Source organism: Rana temporaria, chromosome 2 (genome assembly GCF_905171775.1).
Source record: "Rana temporaria chromosome 2, aRanTem1.1, whole genome shotgun sequence".
NCBI classification, from domain to species: Eukaryota; Metazoa; Chordata; class Amphibia; order Anura; family Ranidae; genus Rana; species Rana temporaria.
Genome location: NC_053490.1, coordinates 537,380,377 through 537,407,925, shown reverse-complemented (window position 1 = coordinate 537,407,925; position 27,549 = coordinate 537,380,377). Strand labels below are relative to the sequence as shown.

The 27,549-nt window shown below is 45.3% G+C and overlaps 1 protein-coding gene across 5 annotated transcripts in view; it reads left to right on the top strand.

The window, feature by feature from the left end:
- HAO2 (hydroxyacid oxidase 2) overlaps positions 1–27,549 on the top strand; it is a 39,205-nt gene that overhangs the window by 7,230 nt on the left and 4,426 nt on the right. Inside the window, exons 1-7 of one of the 5 annotated variants that reach the window (XM_040339217.1) lie at positions 6,222–6,442; positions 11,692–11,844; positions 12,845–12,996; positions 13,592–13,875; positions 22,579–22,797; positions 24,287–24,445; positions 26,413–26,482. In XM_040339217.1, the coding sequence (XP_040195151.1) occupies positions 11,714–11,844; positions 12,845–12,996; positions 13,592–13,875; positions 22,579–22,797; positions 24,287–24,445; positions 26,413–26,482 (1,015 nt within the window). In that variant the 5' untranslated portion in view covers positions 6,222–6,442; positions 11,692–11,713. Of the gene's footprint in view, positions 1–6,220; positions 6,443–11,691; positions 11,845–12,844; positions 12,997–13,591; positions 13,876–22,578; positions 22,798–24,286; positions 24,446–26,412; positions 26,483–27,549 lie in introns of those variants that run through there. The other 4 variants (XM_040339220.1, XM_040339216.1, XM_040339219.1 and 1 more) reach the window with 4 other exon arrangements.

Sequence of the window (27,549 nt, the reverse complement as noted above, 5' to 3'; positions counted from 1 at the left end):
TATGACGCCGATCACGTGACCTCAACTCCTTTGGTGGACAATGGCGAGGCGGGGGGAGGGGAACCCGTCCTGTTATACCGCTGGATGGTCTTGGCCACCGGGCTGCAGATCAGTTTCAGGGTCTTGGCGATCTTCTTATATCCTCGGCCATCTTTATGTAGAGACACAATTCTTTATATCAGATCCTCAGAGAGTTCTTTGCCATGAGGTGCCATGTTGTCCTTCCAGTGACCAGTATGAGAGAGTGAGAGCGATAACACCAAATTTATCACACCTGAGACCTTGTAACACTAACGAGTCACATGACACCGGGGGAGGGAAAATGGCTAATTGGGCCCAATTCGGACATTTTCACTTAGGGGTGTACTCACTTTTGTTGCCAGCAGTTTAGACATTAATGGCTGTGTGTTGAGTTATTTTGAGGGGACGGCAAATTTACACCGTTATACAAGCTGTACACTCCCTACACAACATTGTAGATACAAAGGCCCAGATTCTCGTACAGCGGCGTATCTTTAAGCGGGCGTAACGTATCCGATTTACGTTACGCCTCCGCAACTTAGACGGGCAAGTGCAGTATTCTCAAAGCACTTGCTCCGTAAATTGCGGCAGCGTAGCGTAAATAGGCCGGCGTAAGCCCGCCTAATTCAAATGTGGAAGAGGTGGGCGTGTGTTATGTAAATGTTATGTGACCCCACGTAAATGACGCTTTTTACGAACGGCGAATGCGCCGTCCGTGGACATATGCCAGTGTGCATTGCTCCAAAGTACGCCGCAAGGACGTATTGGTTTAGACGTGAACATAAATTACGCCCAGCCCCATTCACGGACGACTTACGCAAACAACGTAACATTTTCTAAATTCGACGCGGGAACGACGTCCATACTTAACATTGGTACGCCGCATGTACACCTCATATAGCAGGGGTAACTTTACGCCGGGAAAAGCCTAACGTAAACGGCGTATCTGTACTGCGTCGGCCGGGCGTACGTTCGTGAATTCGCGTATCTAGCTGATTTACATATTTCTAGGCGTAAATCAGTGTACACGCCCCTAGCGGCCAGCGTAAATATGCAGTTAGGATCCGACGGCGTAAGAGACTTACGCCGGTCGGATCTAGTACAAATCTATGCGTAACTGATTCTAAGGGCCAGATTCACAAAGAGATACGACGGTGTATTATCTACAGATACACCATCATATCTCTGACTTACACTGGTCCTATCTATGCGCCTGATTCATAGAATCAGTTACGCATAGATAGGGCTAGATCCGACAGTGTTACAATGTGTTACACTGTCGGATCTTTTTTTCCATTTGAAAATGGCGCCGGGGGCGTTCCCGCTGATTTACGTTGAATAATATGTAAATCAGCAAGATACGCGAATTCACGAACATACGCGGACCCGACGCAGTGTTCTTACGTCGTTTCCGTAGCGGCTTTCCCGGCGTATACTTACCCCTGTTTCTATGAGGCGCAGCCAATGTTAAGTATAGCCGTCGTTCCTGTGTCGATTTTTAATTTTTTAACGTCGTTTGCGTAAGTCGTTCTCGAATACGGACGGACGTCGTTTACGTAAGCGTCGAAACCACTGACGTCCTAGCGACGTCAGTGGGAGCAATGCACGCCGGGAAATTACGCGGACGGCGCATGCTCATTTAAATCGGCGCGGGAACGCGCCTGATTTAAATAGTACACTCCCGCTAGCCGTGGAATTTGAATTCCGCCGGGGGATTTACGATCCGCCGCCGCAAGTTTGGAGGTAAGTGGTTTGTGAATTACCCACTTGCCTCTCAAACTTGCGGGAGCGGATCTTAAATCAGGTAGATCGAGCGGATCTAAAGATCTGAATCCGGCCCAAAGTGTCATTTCTTCAGTGTTGTCACATGAAAAGATGCAAGAAAATATTCACAGAAATGTGAGATGCTGTAGATATAGATGTAACGTACATAGCAATAATATATTATTATTATTTATTTGTATTATTAAAAAAAACAACATAATAAATGTAATATAAATAAAAATTCTAATATAAAAAATAAAGATAATATTATTAATAATAAAAACCATATATTAAATATAATAATAAATAATATTATTAATAGTAATAAATTAATAATAATTTCTAATAATAATAATAATAATACATTAATAATAATATTAATAAATAATTATGATATTATAACAACATTTATGTTATTATTATAAATTTACACTGTTATACAAGCTGCACACTCACTACTTTACATTGTAGATACAAAGTGTAATTTCTTCAGTGTTGTCACATGAAAAGATAGAAGGAAAGATTTACAAAAATGTTGGCGCCAATGGTAGTCACCACCAGGGGGCGCATGCGATGGAGTGGACAACGCAGGGCGAGCAATTAGGAGACAGTTGTCAACCTTTAGCAGGAAGTTCCTCAACAAGGACCTCCCCGGCAGGGTCACCAGGGACTGTTTTAATGGAATGCGAAGATTTAAAAAAGATTTAAAATGACTTTTGAAAAGATGTTAAAGTTTATAAGAGATTTTAATGATTGACTTTTTAGTTTTACTTTGCGAGCGCCTGAAAAGGATTCCATGTAACATTCCTGTGCGGAATTCTTGGCATCTGACAAATATTTGACAGAAGGTGAATTTTAATGTCCAGTTGCGGGACTAGAGAGAGGCTCGGGGAGCTCTGGGGACTTAAATAATTTTATTTTTTATAAAATGCAATTTTTTTCATCTTTTTTTTGTCAGCTTAAACTGTTGCAATGCTATCTGATGGTGACAACCGAGGACCCTCCCTGTGCAATGCGTGTCTGCATGGCTGGCTGCAGTCTCCTGCTGGGGTGCATGAGAGTGACAACGCAGGAAGGGAGGGACAGAGGGTTGTCACTCTATAACAGGAAGTTGACTGGCATAGTGGGTGTGGCTGGGTAAGGGGGAGGGACCTGTCCTCCCCTTCTTTTCACTGACCCGTAAGTAAACGTGTTTAAAGTCACTTGGTCCTGTCAGCGTCACCGGCCAGCATGGCTGGGAAAGAATATATTGCATTACATTCAACGGAGAAAAAAAACATCAGATGTCCCATTAACCACTTCCATACCGCGCCTGTTCTGACACTTCTCTCCTACATGTAAAAATCATATATTTTTGCTAAAGAATTACTCGGAACCCCAAAAATGATGGCCCGGATTCACAAAGCACTTGCGCCGATGTATCTCAAGATACGCCGCATAAGTGCAAATATGCGCCGTCGTATAGGTGCGCCGGACCCACAACTTAAGATACGCCTAAAAATAGGCTTCATCCCGCCGACGTAACTTGCCTACGCCGGCGTAGAGTGGGCGCACATTTACACTGGACGCATGTGGCGCTCCCATTGATTTTTTATTCAAATATGCAAATGAGGGAGATACGGCGATTCACGATCGTACGTGCGCCCGACGCAGGCTACGTGATGTGCGCGTAAGTTGTACGTCCGGCGTAAAGTTAAGCCCCATAAAGGAGGTGTAACCCAGCAGCAGACATGCAAAGGTCTGCACCAGGGAACACAAGCCGGCGTATTTTACGTAGTTTACGTTGGACGTGTGATCCGGCGTATTTTAGGCAGTAGTTCCGACGTGTTTATGAGCATGCGCAGAGGGATGCGTCCTCGTCTCGGCGCATGCGCAGTTGGTGATACGTATCTGTCTGGCGCTCGGCCCATTATTTGCATGGGGTCACGCCTCATTTGCATGGCTCACGCCCACTTCCACCTACGCCGACTTACGCCTTCGAAACCCAGCGCAGTTTTGGGAGTACTGGCTTTGTGAATTCCATGCTTGCCTCTCTGCGCTGCGTCGGCGTAGTGTATATTTGCGCTACGGCGGCGTAATGTGCGCCCGCTCTCTGTGAATCTGGGCCAATATATTTTTTTAGCAGACACCCTAGGGAATAAAGTGGCGGTCATTGCAACTTTTTATCTCGCACGGTATTTGCGCAATAATTTTTGAAACGCCTTTTTTGGGGGGGGGGGGGGAACGGTTTCATGAACTAAAAAAAATAACAAAACAGTAAAGTTAGCCCAGTTTTTTTTTTCTATAATGTGAAAGATGATGTTACGCCGAGTAAATAGATACCCAACATGTCACGCTTTAAAATTGCGCACACTCATGGAATGGCGCCAAACTTTGGTACTTAAAAATTTCCATAGGTGACGCTTTAATTTTTTTTTGCAGGTTACCAAGTTTGGAGTTACAGAGGAGGTCTAGTGCTAGACAGGGCTGTCTTAATAAGAGGGCACACCTGGGCACTGCCCAGGGGCCCCAGCTGCATGAGGGGCCCCTGCACTTTCCCCAAAGCAGCTGGTCCTTGAGCCCACACATTCCCCCGAAATTGGGGGCCCCCATGATGGCACTGAGAGTGATAGATACACAGGGGAGGCAGTCTGCCTCCTACCTACTTGATGTCTGTTTCCTGCACTGTCATCATTGTAGGGGCCCCAGAGCATTTCTGTGCCCAGGGGCCCATGATGCTATTAAGACAGCCCTGGTGCTAGAGCAGGGGCCGGCAGCACTAGGGACTTCCTCACATCACTGGGCTGGGCCTATCTTAAGGGAGGGGCCTCAAGCTGCAGCTCCATTAGTAGCCCCTATGTTAATCCGGTCCTGACTTAATTTATTTCCTGTAGATATATGTTACGGTTTGCAAGTGATTTACCCGGGTGATGGCTGAAGATATTGGGCTAGATTCAGAGAGAGTTACGCCGGCGTATCAGTAGATACGCCGACGTAACTCTGAATCTGCGCCGTCGTAAATTTAAGCGCATTCTGGAAACCAGATACGCTTAAATTAGGCTAAGATACGAGTTGCGTAAATCTCCTACGCCGTCGTATCTTAGGGTGCAATATTTACGCTGGCCGCTAGGTGGCGCTTCCGTTAAGTTCGGCGTAGAATATGCAAATGCCTAGATACGCCGATTCACGACCGTACGCTTGCCCGTCGCAGTAAAGATACGCCGTTTTCGTAAGAGATACGCCGCGTAAAGATAAAGCTGCCCCCTAGGTGGCGTAGCCAATGTTAAGTATGGCCGTCGTTCCCGCGTCGAAATTTGAACATTTTACGTCGTTTGCGTAAGTCGTCCGTGAATGGGGCTGGACGTAATTTACGTTCACGTCGAAACCAATACGTCCTTGCGGCGTACTTTGGAGCAATGCACACTGGGATATGTACAGGGACGGCGCATGCGCCGTTCGTAAAAAAACGTCAATCACGTCGGGTCACCACCTATTTACATAAAACACGCCCCCCTCATCCTCATTTGAATTAGGCGCGCTTACGCCGGCCCCATTTACGCTACGCCGCCGTAACTTCGGAGGCAAGTGCTTTGTGAATACAGTACTTGCCTTGCTAACTTACGGCGGCGTAGTGTAAATACGATACGCTACGCCGCCGTACAAATGCGCCGCCCTACCTGAATCTAGCCCATTATCCATAACCCCCAGTATTTTTTTTTTTCAGCTTTCTCATGAAAATGGTCCGAGCAGCTCATTAGCCGCTGGATCGCTTTCAGAAGCAACAGGAGGGGACGTTCATTACATACAGTATATATGAGAGAAGTGTAGGTAGCCAAGTGGCTAAATATGAAAATCTAAATATAAAAAAAATTAAATTTTTGGGGTAATGTCTTCAAAAAAAGTTGTACTGTGCTCCGCCCCTTCTTGGAGAGGTCATGTGACCCCCCGGTGCCTAGGCTCCAGCCCATACGAGCAGCACCGGTGGGGGAGCCTTTAGCAGCCTTTTCTCCAGGAGGGGTATTTCAGTCCCTGAAGCCCACCTCATATTTGTTTGGTGTAGCTCTCTACCTTTTAATATTTATCCGCTTAGTAATAAAAAGCGGTTGGCTCCACCGATCCACCAAATGAGAAGTCTGATCTCTCCTGGAAGAAATCATTTAAAACAAACTTTTCTGAGCAAAGTTCAGAACATGAAGGGGTTACATTGTTTTGGAATGTAGCAGTTGTGAGATGTAATTTGGAGTCTATAATGTGTAACCCAGCAGAAGGGTGACAATTCGGGTCATTGTGTAACTGACACATTGCTGTCATGTGGGGGAGGAGGATCGGGTGGAGGTGGGGGAGGAGGATCAGGTGGGGGAGGAGGATCGGGTGGAGGTGGGGGAGGAGGATCGGGTGGGGGAGGAGGATCGGGTGGGGGGGTGGGTTGTGACTCTTCCCTCCTCCTATCCTGCATCAGCAGCTTAGGCTGAGATAGAAGTGTGCTGGACAGTCAGACCCGAGGTGACAACTGACTGAGTGACAGGGGACACTGACCCTTCCGCCATGTACTGAGGGCCACCAGCAGACCCAGATTCCACCACACAGGGGGGGCACCACCAGACCCCGCCGCACAGGGGCCACCACCACACATTCTGGTACAGTAAAGATTACCACGTAGTATCCTTCACCTGAACAGGTAAGAATCCCCAAATCTGAGCAATTGACCTGACAAGAAGTACCGCACTGCCATTGGCCGACTCACCAATGACCATACAAACCTTCAAAATGGCCCAAAGAAGAGGAAATGGTCACAAATGTTATCCCCATGTTCATGGGAGAGACAACTTTGTGTTGTGACTGTGCTGATAGGTCCTGTCCAGTGTCTGTCCTACCTGTACTGTGTCTGTCCTACCTGTGCTGCGTCTGTCCTACCTGTGCTGTGCCTGTCCTACCTGTACTATGTCTGTCCTACCTGTGCGGTGTCTGTCCTACCTGTGCAGTGTCTGTCCTACCTGTACTGTGTCTGTCCTACCTGTGCGGTGTCTGTCCTACCTGTGCTGTGTCTGTCCTACCTGTGCTGTGTCTGTCCTACCTGTGCTGTGTCTGTCCTACCTGTGCTGTGTCTGTCCTACCTGTGCTGTGTCTGTCCTACCTGTACTGTGTCTGTCCTACCTGTTCTGTGTCTGTCCTACCTGTTCTGTGTCTGTCCTACCTGTACTGTGCCTGTCCTACCTGTACTGTGCCTGTCCTACCTGTACTGTGTCTGTCCTACCTGTGTGGTGTATGTCCTACCTGTAATGTGTCTGTCCTACCTGTGCTGTGTCTGTCCTACCTGTGCTGTGTCTGTCCTACCTGTGCTGTGTCTGTCCTACCTGTACTGTGTCTGTCCTACCTGTATTGTGTCTGTCCTACCTATACTGTGTCTGTCCTACCTGTACTGTGTCTGTCCTACCTGTACTGTGTCTGTCCTACCTGTACTGTGTCTGTCCTACCTGTACTGTGTTTGTCCTACCTATACTGTGTCTGTCCTACATGTATTATGTCTGTTCTACATGTATTATGTCTGTCCTACCTGTGCGGTATCTGTCCTACCTATACTGTGTCTGTCCTACCTGTACTGTGTCTGTCCTACCTGTACTGTGTCTGTCCTACCTGTACTGTGCCTGTCCTACCTGTGCGGTGTCTGTCCTACCTGTACTGTGTCTGTCCTACCTGTGCTGTGTCTGTCCTACCTGTACTGTGTCTGTCCTACCTGTGTGGTGTCTGTCCTACCTGTGTGGTGTCTGTCCTACCTGTGTGGTGTCTGTCCTACCTGTAATGTGTCTGTCCTACCTGTGCTGTGTCTGTCCTACCTGTACTGTGTCTGTCCTACCTGTGTGGTGTCTGTCCTACCTGTGTGGTGTCTGTCCTACCTGTACTGTGTCTGTCCTACCTGTACTGTGTCTGTCCTACCTGTACTGTGTCTGTCCTACATGTATTATGTCTGTCCTACCTGTGTAGTGCCTGTCCTACCTGTACTGTGCCTGTCCTACCTGTGCAGTGCCTGTCCTACCTGTGCAGTGTCTGTCCTACCTATACTATGTCTGTCCTACCTATACTATGTCTGTCCTACATGTATTATGTCTGTCCTACCTGTGTGGGTTCTGTCCTACCTTTGCAGTGTCTGTCCTACCTATACTATGTATATTATGTATACGTATATTGAATAATTCTATAAAATGTATTTATTAATGATATAGAGGATGGGTGCGGCGTCTGTCCTACCTATACTGTGTCTGTCCTACATGTATTATGTCTGTCCTACATGTATTATGTCTGTCCTACATGTATTATGTCTGTCCTACCTGTGTGGTGTCTTTCCTACCTGTGTGGTGTCTGTCCTACCTATATTACGTATACCTATACTGAATAATTATATTCAATGTATTTATTAATGATATAGAGAATGGGATAAATGGTTTAATCTCAGTTTTTGCGGACGACACGAAATTAAGCCGGGCAATAACTTCACATCAACATATAGGAGTTTTACAGCAAGACCTGAACAAAATAATGGAGTGGGCCAATGCATAATGTAAAGTAATGCAGTGACCAGACCACCTCTTGTAGGGTGATGGGGGGTGGTGTACGGACCACTCTTACTCCTGCTCTGGTTGCTTCTTGATTGCCCTACGCTGGGCCTTGTAGGCCTGGAGCACTCGGAGCCGCACACCTTGCAGGCCACAACCATGCGCCCACCGTCCCAAATGTGTAACAGGTGGGGTAAGTCCAGGTCTTTCAAGAAATGCATGCCCAGCATGGCAGGCACTACTGGGTTATGGATCACCACTACCCCTACCCGCTCCACCACCTGGTCTTCCATTTGAATACTTACCCAGGTGATGCCTTCGACCAAGATGGGTAGATTATTGGCCAGCAGAGGTCTAAATGTTTTTGTGGCTCTCTGGACTGGGCCAGCCTTCAAGCCAGCCATGAACTGGTCTCTTAGTATATGGTCTGACTTGGTGATGTCAGCGCTAACGCATAATGGGTGAGGTTCTCATCCTGCTGTTTCCTTAAAGAGGAACTGCAGTCCACTCACATAATTTGTAATAAAAACATCTTTGCCATTCTGAAGCTTCCCTCCAACCACTTTGCATATTATTTTATATAGACTGTGATTCTGAGTCAGGCTGCAGCCATTTTAACTGTGGGCAGCTGAAGCTGCTGCCTGTTCACTTCCTGGATTTACACAGACACACACAGAGGCACACCCCCCCTGTTAAAGGGGGATTCCAGATTCCAATAAGCCCCCTGCCCGCAGACCCCTACAACCACCAGCCATGAGCAGAGCTCCCCCGCCCTAAGCACCCACCCCCCATGTGGCCTGGTATAGTTCAAGAGGGGGCGGGCGCCTGCTCACACCCCCCCCCCCTTCCTGACCTGCCAGGCTGCGTGCTCGGATAAGGGTCTGGTATGGATCTTGGGGGAGGGGGCATTTTTTGCTGTGGGGTTCCCTTTAAAATCCATACCAGACCCGAAGGGTCTGGTTTGGACTGGGGTGGCGGAGCGGGGCACCACGCTTTGTTCCTTCAATATCCGGGTTCCCGGCAATTGTAACCGCGAGTCTATTTAAATGTGAATTAACTGAACTAAACTAAACTAACTGAACTAAATTAAATGTTTTGCTGCAGCAGGTTCTATACATGCTACACCGTATGGTGTCTCTCCAGTGTCTGTCCTCCTCGTACGGTGTCTCTCCGGTGTCTGTCCTCGCCGTATGTTGTCTCTCCGGTGTCTGTCCTCCCCGTACGTTGTCTCTCTGGTGTCTGTCCTCCCCGTACGGTGTCTCTCCGGTGTCTGTCCTCCCCGTACGGTGTCTCTCCGGTGTCTGTCCTCCCCGTACGGTGTCTCTCCGGTGTGTGTCCTCCCCGTATGGTGTCTCTCTGGTGTCTGTCCTCCCCGTACGGTGTCTCTCCGGTGTCTGTCCTCCCCGTACGGTGTCTCTCTGGTGTCTGTCCTCCCCGTACGGTGTCTCTCTGGTGTCTGTCCTCCCCGTACGGTGTCTCTCCGGTGTCTGTCCTCCCCGTACGTTGTCTCTCTGGTGTCTGTCCTCCACGTACAGAGTCTCTCTGGTGTCTGTCCTTCCCATACGTTGTCTCTCTGGTGTCTGTCCTCCCCGTACGGTGTCTCTCCGGTGTCTGTCCTCCCCGTACGGTGTCTCTCTGGTGTCTGTCCTCCCCGTACGGTGTCTCTCTGGTGTCTGTCCTCCCCGTACGGTGTCTCTCCGGTGTCTGTCCTCCCCGTACGTTGTCTCTCTGGTGTCTGTCCTCCACGTACAGAGTCTCTCTGGTGTCTGTCCTTCCCATACGTTGTCTCTCTGGTGTCTGTCCTCCCCGTACGGTGTCTCTCTGGTGTCTGTCCTCCCCGTACGGTGTCTCTCTGGTGTCTGTCCTCCCCGTACGGTGTCTCTCTGGTGTCTGTCCTCCCCGTACGGTGTCTCTCCGGTGTGTGTCCTCCCCGTATGGTGTCTCTCTGGTGTCTGTCCTCCCCGTACGGTGTCTCTCCGGTGTCTGTCCTCCCCGTACGGTGTCTCTCTGGTGTCTGTCCTTCCCATACGTTGTCTCTCTGGTGTCTGTCCTCCCCGTACGGTGTCTGTCCTCCCCGTACGGTGTCTCTCTGGTGTCTGTCCTCTCCATACGGTGTCTCTCTGGTATCTGTCCTCCCCGTACGTTGTCTCTCTGGTGTCTGTCATTCCCGTACATTGTCTCTCTGTTGTCTGTCCTTTCCGTACGTTGTCTCTCTGGTGTCTGTCCTCCCCGTACGTTGACTCTCTGGTGTCTGTCCTCCCCGTACGTTGTCTCTCCGGTGTCTGTCCTCCCCGTACAGTGTCTCTCTGGTGTCTGTCCTCCCTGTACGGTGTCTCTCTGGTGTCTGTCCTCCCCGTACGGTGTCTCTCTGGTGTCTGTCCTCCCCGTACGGTGTCTCTCCGGTGTCTGTCCTCCCCGTATGTTGTCTCTCCGGTGTCTGTCCTCCCCGTACGGTGTCTCTCTGGTGTCTGTCCTCCCCGTACGTTGTCTCTCTGGTGTCTGTCCTCCCTGTACGTTGTCTCACCGGTGTCTGTCCTCCCCGTATGTTGTCTCTCCGGTGTCTGTCCTCCCCTTACGGTGTCTCTCCGGTGTCTGTCCTCCCCGTACAGTGTCTCTCCGGTGTCTGTCCTCCCCGTACGGTGTCTCTCCGGTGTCTGTCCTCCCCGTACGGTGTCTCTCCGGTGTCTGTCCTGTCCTCCCCGTTTGTTGTCTCTCCGGTGTCTGTCCTCCCCGTACGGTGTCTCTCCGGTGTCTGTCCTCCCCGTATGTTGTCTCTCCGGTGTCTGTCCTCCCCGTATGTTGTCTCTCCGGTGTATGTCCTCCCCGTATGTTGTCTCTCCGGTGTATGTCCTCCCCGTATGTTGTCTCTCCGGTGTCTGTCCTCCCTGTACGGTGTCTCTCCGGTGTCTGTCCTCCCCGTACGTTGTCTCTCTGGTGTCTGTCCTCCCCATACGGTGTCTCTCTGGTGTCTGTCCTCCCCGTACGGTGTCTCTCTGGTGTCTGTCCTCCCCGTACGGTGTCTCTCTGGTGTCTGTCCTCCCCGTACGTTGTCTCTGGTTTCTGTCCTCCCCGTACGGTGTCTCTCTGGTGTCTGTCTTCCCCGTACGGTGTCTCTCTGGTGTCTGTCCTCCCTGTACGGTGTCTCTCTGGTGTCTGTCCTCCCCGTACGTTGTCTCTCCGGTGTCTGTCCTCCCTGTATGGTGTCTCCCCAGTGTCTGTCCTCCCTGTATGGTGTCTCTCCGGTGTTTGTCCTCCCTATATGGTGTCTCCCCGGTGTCTGTCCTCCCATGTGTTTTTTCTCCTCTATCTGTCCTTATGGCGTAGCGATTGACCTCTGCGGTTCCTCTGACCCTTTTCACTTGCCTATCCTCCTCAGGTCGGGGCTGGGGGATGCCGAAATGTCCCTCATTTGCCTGTCGGACTTTGAAGCCTACGCCAGAGATCATTTGCCTAAAGCCACCTGGGAGTATTATGCCGCGGGGGCCGATGACTGCTGCACGCGGGATGACAACTTGCTCGCCTTCAAACGGTAAACAAAGAGGATTCTGGGGAACTTCCTACTGGAGGAAGGTCACTTCGCAGTGTTAAAGCAGAACTCCAGCCAAAACTTATTTTGAATCTCTTGGAGAAAGGTTGGGTCATCAGTCAGGCCTTATTATTGTCCCTCTGCAGATGATCAGGGCTCTCTCTCTCCTTTATATACACTATATTACCAAAAGTATTGGGACGCCTGCCTTTACACACACATGAACTTTAATGGCATCCCAGTCTTAGTCTGTAGGGTTCAATATTGAGTTGGCCCCGCCCTTTGCAGCTATAACACCTTCACCTCTTCTGGGAAGGCCATCCACAAGGTTTAGGAGGGTGTCTATGGGAATGTTTGACCATTCTTCCAGAAGTGCATTTGTGAGGTCAGGCACTGATGTGGACGAGAAGGCCTGGCTCACAGTCTCCGCTCTTATTCATCCCAAAGGTGTTCTATTGGGTTGAGGTGCAGGCCAGTCAAGTTCCTCCACCCCAAACTCGCTCATCCATGTCTTTATGGACCTTGCTTTGTGCACTGGTGCGCAGTCATGTTGAAACAGGAAGGGGCCGTCCCCAAACTGTTCCCACAAAGTTGGGAGCATGAAATTGTCCAAAATGTCTTGGTATGCTAACACCTTAAGAGTTCCCTTCACTGGAACTAAGGGGCCAAACCCAACCCCTGAGGGGCCAAGCCCAACCCCTGAAAAACAACCCCCACACCATAATCCCCCCTCCACCAAATGATTTGGACCAGTGCACAAAGCAAGGTCCATAAAGATGTGGATGAGCGAGTTTGGGGTGGAAGAACTATGGACTTGCTGTACAAAGTCCTCCTACATTGAAGCTGTGGGACTGCACTGTTCCCGGGTGTCCATGTTTACCACTTCCACCACCAGTTGTCCCTGTTGCAAAATGTATTTTTGGTTAATGTAATGAATCTAAAGGTTAAAGCATGAACCTACTTATTTCTATAAAGTGGCGTCATCGTAAAATATCTTTTGCAGTATCCGGCTGAGACCTCGTATGCTGCGAGACGTGTCGGTGACAGATACAAAGACCACGATTTTGGGAACGGAGGTCAGCTGTCCGATCGGCATAGCCCCCACCGCCTTCCACTGCCTGGCATGGCCGGATGGAGAGATGAGCACCGCCAGAGGTAAGGAGATAGTATTATGATCTGGGCTTGACTGCTACACCAGGTCAATGCCACACCATTAATCCTCATGGTCAATGCCACACCACGAATCCTCATGGTCAATGCCACACCACAGATCCTCATGGTCAATGCCACACCACGGATCCTCATGGTCAATGTCACACCACGGATCCTCATGGTCAATGCCACACCACGGATCCTCATGGTCAATGTCACACCACGAATCCTCATGGTCAATGTCAAACCACGGATCCTCATGGTCAATGTCACACCACGGATCCTCATGGTCATTGTCACACCACGGATCCTCATGGTCAATGCCACACAACAAATGCTAATGGTTAATGCCACACAACAAATGCTCATGGTCAATGCCACACAACAAATGCTCATGGTCAAATGCTCATGGTCAATGGTCAAAAAATTGGAACTACCACCATTTTATTCTCTAGGGTTTCTGCTTTCAGAAAATATTTACCACTTTTTGACCCTCCATGCAGTTAATGGCTTTGGTGGGACTTCAGAAGTCAAGGGCGACACACACTTTATCCACGTGTCTCATGTGAGATGTCTGTGGCATTTTTTTGTCTTCCAGCGGCTGAGGGTCTCAATCTGTGCTACGTGGCCAGCACCTACTCCACCTGCTCGGTGGAAGAGATCGTAGCCGCGGCACCTGAAGGCCTACGTTGGTTCCAGCTCTACGTGTACCGCGACCGCAAGCTGTCCGAGGGGTTGGTGCATCGGGCCGAGGCGCTGGGCTTCAAGGCTTTGGTGTTGACCGTGGACGTTCCGTATACGGGCAAGAGGAGGAGCGACATACGGAATAACTTTCGTCTCCCGCCACATCTCAAGGTCAAAAACTTTGAAGGAGTTTTTGAGGTGAGATCTTCTTTTTTTTTCCTGTGCGATAACTTTACATTCTGGCTAATAATGGAGTAGTATCAGAAAGAGAGCGAAAAATGAGGCTTAAATGAAGGCTTTTCGTCAAAAAATCAAAGTTTGAGGTTACTTTTTCTTTTCTTTTTCCATGTTACTCTTTGTGGTTGCATCAAAAAAAATCGATGACTTTTTTATCCTTTCCAGCCAGAAAGAGCGTTTTATTTCATTTTATTTCATTTATTTCATTTTGGTAAAATTAAAATGAAATAAAATGTTCTTTCTGGCTGGAAAGGATAAAAGTCATAGGCCCAGATTCTCGTAGAATGGCGTAACTTAGGGCGGGCGTAACGTATCTCATTTACGTTAAGCCGCCGCAAGTTTTTCAGGCAAGTGCTTTATTCACAAAGAACTTGCCTGTAAAGTTGCGGCGGCGTAGCGTAAATCACCCAGCGCAAGCCCGCCTAATTCAAAATAGGCGGGTAGGGGGCGTGTAGCATTTAAATTAGGCGCGTTCCCGCGCCGAACGTACTGCGTATGCGCCGTCCGTAAAATATCCCAGGGTGCATTGCTCCAAATGACGTCGCAAGGACGTCATTGGTTTTGACGTGAACGTAAATGGCGTCCAGCCCCATTCACGGACGACTTACGCAAACGACGTAAATTTATAAATTTCGACGCGGGAACGACGGCCATACTTAACATTGGTTGCCCCTCACTTTGCGCCGGAAAAACCTAACGTAAACGTTGTAAAATTTACTGCGTCGGCCGCTCGTACGTTCGGGAATTCGCGTATCTAGCTAATTTGCATACTCGACAGGGAAAATGACTGAAGCGCCACCTAGCGGGCAAAAAAAAAATTGCAGTTAAGATCCGACGGCGTAAGAGCCTTACGCCTGTCGGATCTAATGGATATCTATGCGTAACTGATTCTAGGAATCAGTCGCATAGATACGACGGCCCAGATTAGGACTTACGACGGCGTACATGGCGCTGCGCCGTCGTAAGCCCTTTGAGAATCTGGGCCATAGCCCCTATCAGGTTTTTATTGTTAAATATGTAAGAAAACCAGAAGCAGTAAGGGTGCCGAACCAATGGACATAGGAGTCCAAAACAATTTATTTTTTGTTAATTATTGATGAATAAGGTAATTTGAAAAGCCAATATATTTCAGGGGATCAAACATCCCCCACCCCTTCAGCAGGGCTATAACAAAAAAAAAAATGAGAAAAGTTTAATAGTTCATAAAGAATGCAAAACTTCATGTTATAAAGATCTAGTAGTAAATTCTTAATTTAAAGGATTTATTAATTAAAAAACAAATGGTAATGATAATAAATATATATATATATATATATATATATATATATATATATATATATATATATATATATATATATATATATATATATATATATATATATATATATATATATATATATATATATATTAATATTATTATTATCATCATCATCATATCAATGACCTTATTGTTCTTTTATAGTAGCATGATTTTTTATTATATTTTATATATATATTTAAAAAAAAACATCATGCTACTATAAAAGAGTAATGTCATATGATGATGATGATGATAAAAATATCACTATTACTGGGTTATGTTCAGGGATTAATCCCTATTTAGAAAAGCTATGAATGATTAGGCTATCTTTTCATTTGTGTGTGTAAAAAAAAGAAAAAAAAAAGAAAAAAAAAATTCTCAATAAAATGTGATTAAACAAAAATTACTATTACTACTACTACTACTACTACTACTACTACATAATAATAATAATATATTATAATAATACCATATACAAATAATAATCGTACTACTATAAAGCACAATTAAGTTATTGATGATAAAAATTACGATAATTAAAATTATTATTATTACTCTATACAAAAATAATAATCAATATCATATTAAAAAAAATCATAATACTATAACAAACAATAATATTTTTTTATTATCAATAATATTGTGTGTTATAGTAGTATGATTATTATTTTTTTTATATAGTATAGATTATTAGTTTTGTATGGTATTTATAACAATATTTTAATTATTGTGTTTTTGTTTTTTTAGCACCAATAATATTGTTATAATCAATACCATTTAAAAATAATAAGCATACTACATTAACGCACAGGTTAATGATGATGATGACAATAATAATGACATATAATAAGAATACCATATACAAAATAATAATCAAACTACAGTAACAAACAATAAGGTTATTTATTATAATACTATAATAATAATACACAATATTATAAAATATTATAAAAAAAAAAAATCATGCTACTATAAAAGAGTAATGTCATATGATGATGAGGATGATGATGATGATAACAAAATATTACTATTGCTGAGTTATGTTCAGGGATTAACCACTTGCTTACTGGGCACATATACCACCTCCTGCCCAGGTGAAATTTCAGCTTTCGGCACTGCGTCGCTTTAACTAACAATTGCGCGGTCGTGCGACGTGGCTCCCAAACAAAATTGACGTCCTTTTTTCCCCACAAGTAGAGCTTTCTTTTGGTGGTATTTGATCGCCTGTGCGGTTTTTATTTTTTGCGCTATAAACAAAAAAGTGCGACAATTTTGAAAAAAATACAATATTTTTTACTTCTTGCTATAATAAATATCCCAATTAAAAAAAAAAAAAAACACATTTTTTTTCTCAGTTTAGGCCGATGCGTATTCTTCTACATATTTTTGGTAAAAAATAAAAAAAAATCGCAATAAGGGACTGGTTTGCGCAAAAGTTATAGCGCTTACAAAATAGGGGACAGAATTATTATTTTTTATTATTTTATTTTTTTACTAGAAATGGCGGCGATCTGCAATTTTTATTGGGACTGCGATGTTATGGCGGACACATCGGACACATTTTTGGCGCCATTCACATTTATACTGCGATCAGTGCTATAAATATGCACTAATTACAGTATAAATGTGACTGGCATTGAAGGGGTTAACACTAGGGGGTGAGGAAGGGGTTAAATATGTTTCTCATAAAGTGTTCTAACTGTAGGTGGAGGGGGGGTGACTGGGGGGGTGACCGATCTGTGTCTCTATGTACAAGAGGCACAGATCGGTCTCCTCTCCAGAGACAGCACCGCTGTCTCTGTGTAAAACGGCAATGAGAGATGATCTCATATGTTTACATATGAGATCATCTCTCATTGGCCGCACAGATCGCATCGCAAATGGCCACTCTGATTGGCCGTTCGCGGCGATCTGTAATTGGCTGTGTCCAAGGGACACGGCCAACACAGATTTTCCCCGCTGCGCGCTCTGGAGCGCGCGCGGGGACCGCCCAAAGGGGCGGACGTCAATTGACGTCCACTTGGATTTTGGGATCCGCGCTGTAGCCGTCAATTGACTATAGTGCGGGTCCCAAGTAGTTAATCCCTATTTAGAAAAGCTATGAATGATTAGGCTATCATTTGTGTGTGTAAAAAAAAAAATCCTCAATAAAATGTGATTAAACAAAAATTACTACTACTATTACTACTACTACTACTACTACATAATAATAATAATAATAATAATAATAATAATAATACAATATACAAATAATAATCGTACTACTATAAAGCACAATTAAGTTATTGATAATTAAAATTATTATTATAACTCTCTACAAAAATAATAATCAATATCATATTTAAAAAAATCATAATACTATAACACACAATAATATTTTAATTATCGTGTTTTTTTTTTATTATCAATAATATTGTGTGTTATAGTAGTATGATTATTATTTGTTTACATAGTATAGATTATTCGTTTTGTATGGTTTTTTTAACAATATTTTAATTATTGTGGGTTTTTTTTTAGCACCAATAATATTGTTATAATTAGGGTTGTCCCGATACCGATACCAGTATCGGTATCGGGACCGATACCGAGTATTTGCGGGAGTACTCGTACTCGCGCAAATACCCCCGATACCTAAATAGAATACTCCCCCCCCCCCCCCCCGCCGCTGCCGCCGCATCGAAAGCCGCCGCATCGGTTAAACGGCGTGCGAGAACATCACAGCTTTCATTTGAATAGCTGTAGTGTTCCCACGCGTATTGACACTCCCCCTTGCTCGGGATTGGATGGGTGATCGTGATCTGTCCAAACAGCTATTCAAATGAATGCTGTGATTTTCTCCATGCGGCGGCTTTCGGCGGCAAAGGTATGGGGGAAATGGCTGGAGGGACATGGCTGCATATGTGAGGGACATGGCTAGAGGGACATGGCTGCATATGTGAGGGACATGGCTAGAGGGACATGGCTGCATATTTGAGGGACATGGCTAGAGGGACATGGCTGCATATGTGGGGGACATGGCTGCATATGTGGGGGACATGGCTGCATATGTGGGGGACATGGCTGCATAGGTGGGGGACATGGCTGCATATGTGGGGGACATTTAAAAAAAGTATCGGTATTCGGTATCGGCGACTACTTGAAAAAAAAGTATCGGTACTTGTACTCGGTCCTAAAAAAGTGGTATCGGGACAACCCTAGTTATAATCAATACCATTTAAAAATAATAAGCATACTACATTAACGCACAGGTTAATGATAATAATGACAATAATAATGACATATAATAAGAATACCATATAAAAAATAATAATCAGACTACAGTAACAAACAATAAGGTTCTTTATTATAATAATATAATAATACACAATATTATAAAATATTATAAAAAAAAAATCATGCTACTATAAAAGAGTAATGTCATATGATGATGATGATGATAAACATATTACTAGTACTTAGGTATGTTCAGGGATTAATCCCTATTTAGAAAAGCTATGAATGATTAGGCTATCTTTTCATTTGTGTGTGTAAAAAAAAAAAAAAAAATTCTCAATAAAATGTGATTAAACAAAAATTACTACTACAACTACTATTACTACATAATAATAATAATAATAATAATAATAATAATAATAATAATAATAATAACAAAATATTATAATAATACCATATACAAATAATAATCATACTACTATAAAGCACAATTAAGTTATTGATGATAAAAATTACGATAATTAAAATTATTATTATAACTCTATACAAAAATAATAATCAATATCATATAGGATTATTGATGATAATGATAATTATTATTTGCAATATTATATTAATAACATATAATAATAATCATACTACTATAACACAAAATAAGATTGTTGATAGTAGTAGCAGCAATTATTAATAATAGTAGTAGTAGTTATTATTATCATTATTATTATTTATTCTGCTATAAAATCATTGTCATAACATAACATAACATAGAAAAATAATAATCACACCACTTATAACACACAATGAGATTATTGATGATGAATGAAATATTATATAATAATAATGATACCAAATAAACAATAATAATCATACTAATAGTTTATAGAGCAGCCAAAATGAATTATAAAAATAGAACATAAAAAATCAGTCATTAGCTTCATTGTTTGTATAGAGAAAATATGACCTATGACATATCACTAACACTACAATACAACGTATAACAATGTGACAGAAAGTAAAAAAAATATGAATGGAAGACCTATTGCTACATATGTAGGTTTTTACATACAGTTGCAATAAAAAGAAGACATAGAATGTGATCTGATCTTCATCTAAGTCACAACAATAGACAATCACAGTCGGCTTAAACTAATAACAAAACAAAGAATTCAATGTTACCATGTTTTTATTGAACACACCATGTAAACATTCACAGTGCAGGTGGAAAAAGTATGTGAACCCCTAGACTAATGACATCTCCAAGAGCTAATTGGACTCCGGTTGGCTGACACCTCACTCCAATCAATGAGATGAGATGGGAGGTGTTGGTTACAGCTGCCCTGCCCTATAAAAAAACACACACCAGTTCTGGGTTTGCTTTTCACAAGAAGCATTGCCTGATGTGAATGATGCCTCGCACAAAAGAGCTCTCAGAAGACCTACTATTAAGAATTGTTGACTTGCATGAAGCTGGAAAGGGTTATAAAAGTATCTCCAAAAGCCTTGCTGTTCATTGGTCCATGGGAAGACAAATTGTCTATAGATGGAGAAAGTTCAGCACGGCTGCTACTCTCGCTAGGAGTGGCCGTCCTGCAAAGATGACTGCAAGAGCACAGCGCAGACTGACCAATGAGGTAAAGAAGAATCCTAGAGTGTCAGCTAAAGACTTACACAAGTCTCTGTCATATGCTAACATCCCTGTTAGTGAATCTACGATACGTAAAACACTAAACAAGAATGGATGTCATGGGAGGAGACCACAGAGGAGGCCACTGCTGTCCAATAAAAAACATTGCTGCACGTTTACAGTTTGCACAAGAAGAGCACCTGGATGTTCCACAGCAGTACTGGCAAATTATTCTGTGGACAGATGAAACCAAAGTTGAGTTGTTTGGAAGAAACACACAACACTATGTGTGGAGAAAAAGAGGCACAGCACATCAACATCAAAACCTCACCCCAACTGTGAAGTATGGTGGTGGGGCATCATGGTTTGGGGCTACTTTGCTGCGTCAGGGCCTGGACAGATTGCTATCATCGAAGGAAAAATGAATTCCCAAGTTTATCAAGACATTTCGCAGGAGAACTTAAGACCACCTGTCCACCAGCTGAAGCTCAACAGAAAATGGGTGTTGCAACAGGACAATGACCCAAAGCATAGAAGTAAATCAACAACAGAATGGCTTAAACAGAAGAAAATACGCCCCAGTCAGAGTCCTGACCTCAACCCCATTGAGATGCTGTGGCATGACCTCAAGAAAGCGATTCAAACCAGACATCCCAAGAAAATTGCTGAACTGAAACAGTTCTGTAAAGAGGAATGGTGAAGAATTACTCCTGACCGTTGTGCCCGTCTGATCCGCAACTACAGGAAACGTTTGGTTGAAGTTATTGCTGCCAAAGGAGGTTCAACCAGTTATTAAATCCAAGGGTTCACATACTTTTTCCACCCGCACTGTGAATGTTTACATGGCGTGTTCAATAAAAACCTGGGAACATTTAATTATTTGTGTGTTATTAGTGTAAGCCGACTGTGATTGTCTATTGTTGTGACTTAGATGAAGATCAGATCACATTTTATGACCAATTTGTGCAGAAATCCACATCATTCCAAAGGGTTCACATACTTTACTCCACCCACTTTTTGTACGTGTGTCACAGGAACAGGAAGTAAGGAGAAATCACCCCAATAGAGTCACAGAAATAAATGAAAACCTGACAGATATTTAAAAACCCCCCCCCCCCCCAATAAAAAAAATGACTATCCTGTAGGACATCACATTCCATTGATATCTGCTGACCTCTGGACTCTGTTTACTCCTGCGTTAACTCTGCGTTACTTGCTACTCAAGTGCCAAAGCTGTGTAAATGTCAGGACCATCTCCCGTTGCATGTCTCCAGCCTCTGACCATCTCTTGTATCATGTCTCCAGCCTCTGACCATCTCTTGTACCATGTCTCCAGCCTCTGACCATCTCTTATATCATGTCTCCAGCCTCTGACCATCTCTTGTACTATGTCTCCAGCCTCTGACCAACTCTTGCATCATGTCCCCAGCCTCTGACCATCTCCTGTAGCATGTCCCCAGCCTCTGACCATCTCTTATATCATGTCCCCAGCCTCTGACCATCTCTTGTAGCATGTCCCCAGCCTCTGACCATCTCCTGTATCATGTCCCCAGCCTCTGACCATCTCCTGTATCATGTCTCCAGCCTCTGACCATCTCTTATATCATGTCCCCAGCCTCTGACCATCTCTTGTAGCATGTCTCCAGTCTCTGACCATCTCTTGCATCATGTCTCCAGCCTCTGACCATCTCCTGTATCATGTCTCCAGCCTCTGACCATCTCTTGTAGCATGTCCCCAGCCTCTGACCATCTCTTGTAGCATGTCCCCAGCCTCTGACCATCTCTTGCATCATGTCTCCAGCCTCTGACCATCTCTTGTAGCATGTCCCCAGCCTCTGACCATCTCTTGTAGCATGTCCCCAGCCTCTGACCATCTCTTGCATCATGTCTCCAGCCTCTGACCATCTCTTGCATCATGTCCCCAGCCTCTGACCATCTCCTGTATCATGTCTCCAGCCTCTGACCATCTCCTGTATCATGTCTCCAGCCTCTGCCCATCTCTTATATCATGTCCCCAGCCTCTGACCATCTCTTGTAGCATGTCTCCAGCCTCTGACCATCTCTTGCATCATGTCTCCAGCCTCTGACCATCTCTTGTATCATGTCTCCAGCCTCTGACCATCTCTTGTATCATGTCTCCAGCCTCTGACCATCTCTTGTATCATGTCTCCAGCCTCTGACCATCTCTTGTATCGTGTCTCCAGCCTCTGACCATCTCTTGTATCATGTCCCCAGCCTCTGACCATCTCTTGTTGCATGTCTCTAGCCTCTGACCATCTCTTGTTGCATGTCTCTAGCCTCTGACCATCTCTTGTAGTATTGTAACCAGCCTCTGGCCATGTCTTGGTAGGTCCACAGTCTCTGACAGGTTTCTGTACCATTACATATACAGAATATTATGTGTGGCCCCTGTTGACGTCAGAGTCAGCAGTTGAGGCCCCCAATCTCTAGTATGTGGCCCCGCACAGGTCTAACCCTCCCACGCTCCATCTGAAGCCTTAGATGCACTTTAATCTTCTGTCTGTAGGATCAGTGCGGTCCTGACAACTATGGTGTCCCGGCCAACACCCTGGACCCTTCTATCAGCTGGAAGGATATTTATTGGCTCCGGAATCTAACCCGCCTGCCAATCATCATCAAGGGAATACTGACTAAGGAAGACGCAGAGTTGGCAGTAGAGCACGGTGTCCAGGGCATCATCGTATCCAATCACGGAGGGCGCCAGCTGGACGGAGAACTCGCCACGGTACGTAAAATACTTGGGGAGAGATACAACACTGTCCCCTGTCAGAATGCTGTAGAGCAGAGCCTTCGCTCCTTGTTTGGAAGCAGTGGTCTCTCTGCAGAGGTCTGACGTGCTTCCCTGCTGAGTTAGAGCTAGAGCTGTCTTGTCACGGTCAGGGGTCCGTATCCACAGAAAGAGAGTGTTTAGGAGATTACAGGGCACACAAGAGGGTGGACACAGGTGTCACAAAGGCACACAGAGTTCAAAAAGAGTCACAGGGGTCATTGGGTGACACAGGATACTCACAATGCTCTGGAGTCATTAGAGTCAGGGGTGGCCCAGGATGCTCAAAGTGCTCTGGAGTCACAAGGGTCATGGGGTGATGCTTGTTGCTCATTGTGATCTGGAGTCACAGGGGTCATGGGGTGACAGGGGTTGCTCGTGGTGCTCTGGAGTCAAGGGGGTCATGGGGTGACACGGGTTGTCATGGTGCTCTGGAGTCAAGGGGGTCATGGGGTGACATGGGTTGTTAATGGTGCTCTGTAGTCACAGGGGTCATGGGGAGATGCGGGTTGCTCTTGGTGCTCTGAAGTCACAGGGGCCATGGGGAGACTCTGGTTGCTCTTGGTGCTCTGGAGTCACAGGAGTCATGGGGAGACGCGGGTTGCTCTTGGTGCTCTGGAGTCACAGGGGTCATGGGGTGACACAGGTTGCTCTTGGTGATCTGGAGTCACAGGGGTCATGGGGAGACTCGGGTTGCTCATGATGCTCTGGAGTCACCGGGTGACACGGGTTGCTCAAACTGCTCTGGAGTCACAAGGGTCATGGGGTGATGCGTATTGCTCATTGTAATCTGGAGTCAAGGGGGTCATGGGGTGACACGGGTTGTCATGGTGCTCTGGAGTCACAGGGGTCATGGGGTGACGTGGGTTGCTCTTGGTTCTCTGGAGTCACAGGGGTCATGGGGTGACGCGGGTTGCTCGTGGTGCTCTGGAGTCACAGGGGTCATGGGGTGACACGGGTTTCTCTTGGTTCTCTGGAGTCACAGGGGTCATGGGGTGACACGGGTTTCTCTTGGTTCTCTGGAGTCACAGGGGTCATGGGGTGACGCGGGTTGCTCTTGGTTCTCTGGAGTCACAGGGGTCATGGGGTGACGCGCGTTGCTCGTGGTGCTCTGGAGTCACAGGGGTCATGGGGTGACGCGGGTTGCTCGTGGTGCTCTGGAGTCACAGGGGTCATGGGGTGACGCGGGTTGCTTGTGGTGCTCTGGAGTCACAGGGGTCATGGGGTGATGCGGGTTGCTCGTGGTGCTCTGGAGTCACAGGGGTCATGGACTCCAGATCACCAGTCCCAGTGAATTATTGAGGAAAGGCACAGTCCTGGAATTCTTCTAAACCTTCAGACGTTGCCGGGGATGCCTGTGTTGGGATCTCGGATTCTGTTCAGTAAAACGAATGACTATAATATCGATTTGTGTCTTGTTTCTGAGGCTGTCCAACCCTTTTCACAGATCGATGCTCTTTCCGAGATCGTAGAGTCGGTCCAGGGACGGATTGAGGTGTACATAGATGGCGGAATACGAACAGGAAGTGATGTCCTGAAGGCCTTGGCCCTGGGAGCAAAGTGTGTGTTCATTGGACGGCCCATTGTGTGGGGTCTTGCCTACAAGGTGTGTGTAGAAGGATACATTCATGGTCGGATATTGAAACTCTTACATGGTTTGTAGACCAGATCCATTCTATAAATAGCACCAGTTATCCAACTGTCCACCCAGAGCCTCTGGTTTATAGACATGTGAAATTTAGTTTAGTTCCGAATTCGTTTTTTACCGATATTACGAATTTCCAAAATTTCAAATATTACAGAAATTAAAAATTTTGAGATTTCGAAATTCGGAATTTCAAAAAATCGGAAATTCAAAAAATTCGGAATTTGAAATTCGGAAATCGGAAATTTGAAAATTAAAAAATTCAGCATTAAAACATTTTCGAATTTCGGAAATCCAGAGATTTGAAAATTCGAAAATTCAAAATGTTTTCATTTTCCGAATTTCCGAAAAAAAGCTAAAAAAAGCGAATGAAACGAAAATGAACACATTTTTCGGCAGTGCACATGTCTGACCAGAAACATCCTAAATATAGAGCCATTTACCCAACTGTCCATCCAGAGCCTCTGGTTTGTAGACATGTGCAATTCGTTTAGTTCCGAATTCGTTTTTTAACAAATTTTGACAAATTCGTTAATTCCGAAACTTCCATGGGGCAGATCCACGTAGATCGGCGCATATTTCCGTCGGGCGTAGCGTATCTAAGATACACTACACCGCTGTAACTTAATTATTATTTTTTTAATCCTCAAAGAATGCGCGCCGTAAATTACGTCGGCGTAGTGTATCTTTGGCGGGGTAAGGGCGCGCAATTCAAATCGATGTGATGGAGGCGTGTTTTATGTAAATACGTCGTGACCCGACGTAAACAACGTATTTTTTTTAACGGCGCATGCGCCGTCCGTGGGGGTATCCCAGTGCGCATGCTCGAAATTAAACCGGAACAAGCCTATGCTTACGACGGTGACGTCATTCTACGCAAATCCCTATTCGCGAACGATTTACGCAAACGACGTAAAAAATTCAAATTTCGACGCGTGAACGACGGCCATACTTAACATTGAGTACGCCTCATATAGCAGGGGTAACTATACGCCGGAAAAAGCCGAATGCAAACAACGTAAAAAAATTCGCCGGCCGGATGTACGTTCGTGGATCTCCGTAACAAGCTAATTTGCATACTCAACGCGGAATTCGACAGAAACGCCACCCTAGCGGTCAGAGTAAATATACACCTACGATCCGACGGCGTACTAAGACGTACGCCTGCGGATCGAGCCCTCATTCCGTCGTATCTTGTTTTGTAGATACAAAACAAATATACGACGAGGGAAATTTGAAATTTGAAAACTTGTTTGTGGATCTGGCCCCAAATGTTTTACATTTCCGAGTTTTCGGTTTTCCCGATTTTTTCGGGTTTTTCGAATTCCGAATTTTTGAATTTCTGAAATTTCTAATTTTACCGAAATTATGAATTTCGGAAATTCGAGATTTTGAAAATGTGAAAATTCAGAATTTGAAAATTAGAAATGTGGAAATCTGAAACACGAAAATTCGGAATTGGAAAATTTGGAATTTCGGACATTTAAAATTTTACCGAATTATGAATTCGGAAATTCGAGATTTCGGAAGTGTGAAAATTCGAGATTTCAAAAAATTCAGAATTTAAAATTATCGGAAATTCAAAAATTATGAAATTCGAAATTCGGAAATTCAGAATTTGAAAATTAGAAATTCAAAAAATCTGAAATTTCGAAAATTCTGAATTTGAAAATTCGGAACTTCTGAATTTTTAAATTTTACCGAAATTACGAGATTTCGAAAATTCTGAATTTTGAAAATTAGAAATTCGGAAATTGGAAAATTCAGAATTAGAAAATATTCGAATTTTCGAATTTCCAAAAAAAAGCTAAAAAACAGTGACTCAGTCCGGGTTCCCGACTGCGGTCCACCATTTTTACTAACGCCTGATTTAGTTTTTTTTTTTAATTTTAACGTTGTGTGCTTCTCCCCCTTATTTTTACTGTTAGGGAGAAGAGGGCGTCCGGGGGGTGCTGCAAATTCTGACCGATGAATTTCGCTTGTCCATGGCGCTCTCAGGTAAGGTTGTGACGTCAGTTACCACACTTCTATTATTATTATTATACATTTATATAGCTTTGACATATACCGAGCGCTGTACAGAGATCACTGAGCCAGTCACATCAGTCTCTGTACAGAGGAGCTTACACTCTAATGTCCCCTCCCCCCACAGTCACATCCGTCTCTGTACCACAGGAGCTTACACTCTAATGTCCCCCCCCCCCCCACACACTGGCCTGGATTCAAGAAGCAATTGCGCCTGTGTAACCATAGGTTACACAGCTCAATTGCTGACTTGCTCCGGCGTAACGACTTCTCCTGATTCAGGAACCTCGTTACACCGACTGCAGCCTAAGATATGCGTGGCATAAGGCTCTTATGCCCGCATATCTTAGGCTGCATTCTTGCGGTGGCCGCTAGGTGGCGTTCCCGTTGTGCTCAGCGTATAGTATGCAAATTGCATACTAACACCGATTCACAACGTTGCGCGAGCCCTGCGTACGCAGTTTACGTCGTTTCCGTACGGCGGTTTTTGCGGCAGGCTGCCCCTTCTAATAGTAGGGGCAGCCAATGTTACGTATACCCGTCGTTCCCGCGTCGCGAAATTTGAAATTTACGTCGTTTGCGTAAGTGAATCGTGAATGGCGCTGGACGCCATTCACGTTCAATTTGAAGCAAATGACGTCCTTGCGACGTCATTTGCCGCAATGCACGTCGGGAAAGTTTCCAGACGGAGCATGCGCTCTACGATCGGCGCGGGAACGCGCCTAATTTAAATGATTCCCGCCCCCTACGGGATCGTTAAATTGCGCGCGCTTACGCCGGGCATTTTGGCCGGCGCGCCTAGCGCAATTTACGGAGCTTCTTCTCCGTGAATCGAGGGCAGCGCAAAAAAAAATTGCGGGGGCGCAGGGCAAAAACGTTGCCCTGCGCCTCCGTAAGAAAAGCGCAATTCTTACTGAATCCGGGCCAGTGTTATTATTATACATTTATTAACAGCTCATTAGCGCCATCTAGTGGCAAAAATGCAAAGTATTTTCTCTTTAAGTTCTTTCAGGGAACAGTACTGCACTTTGGCCAGCAGG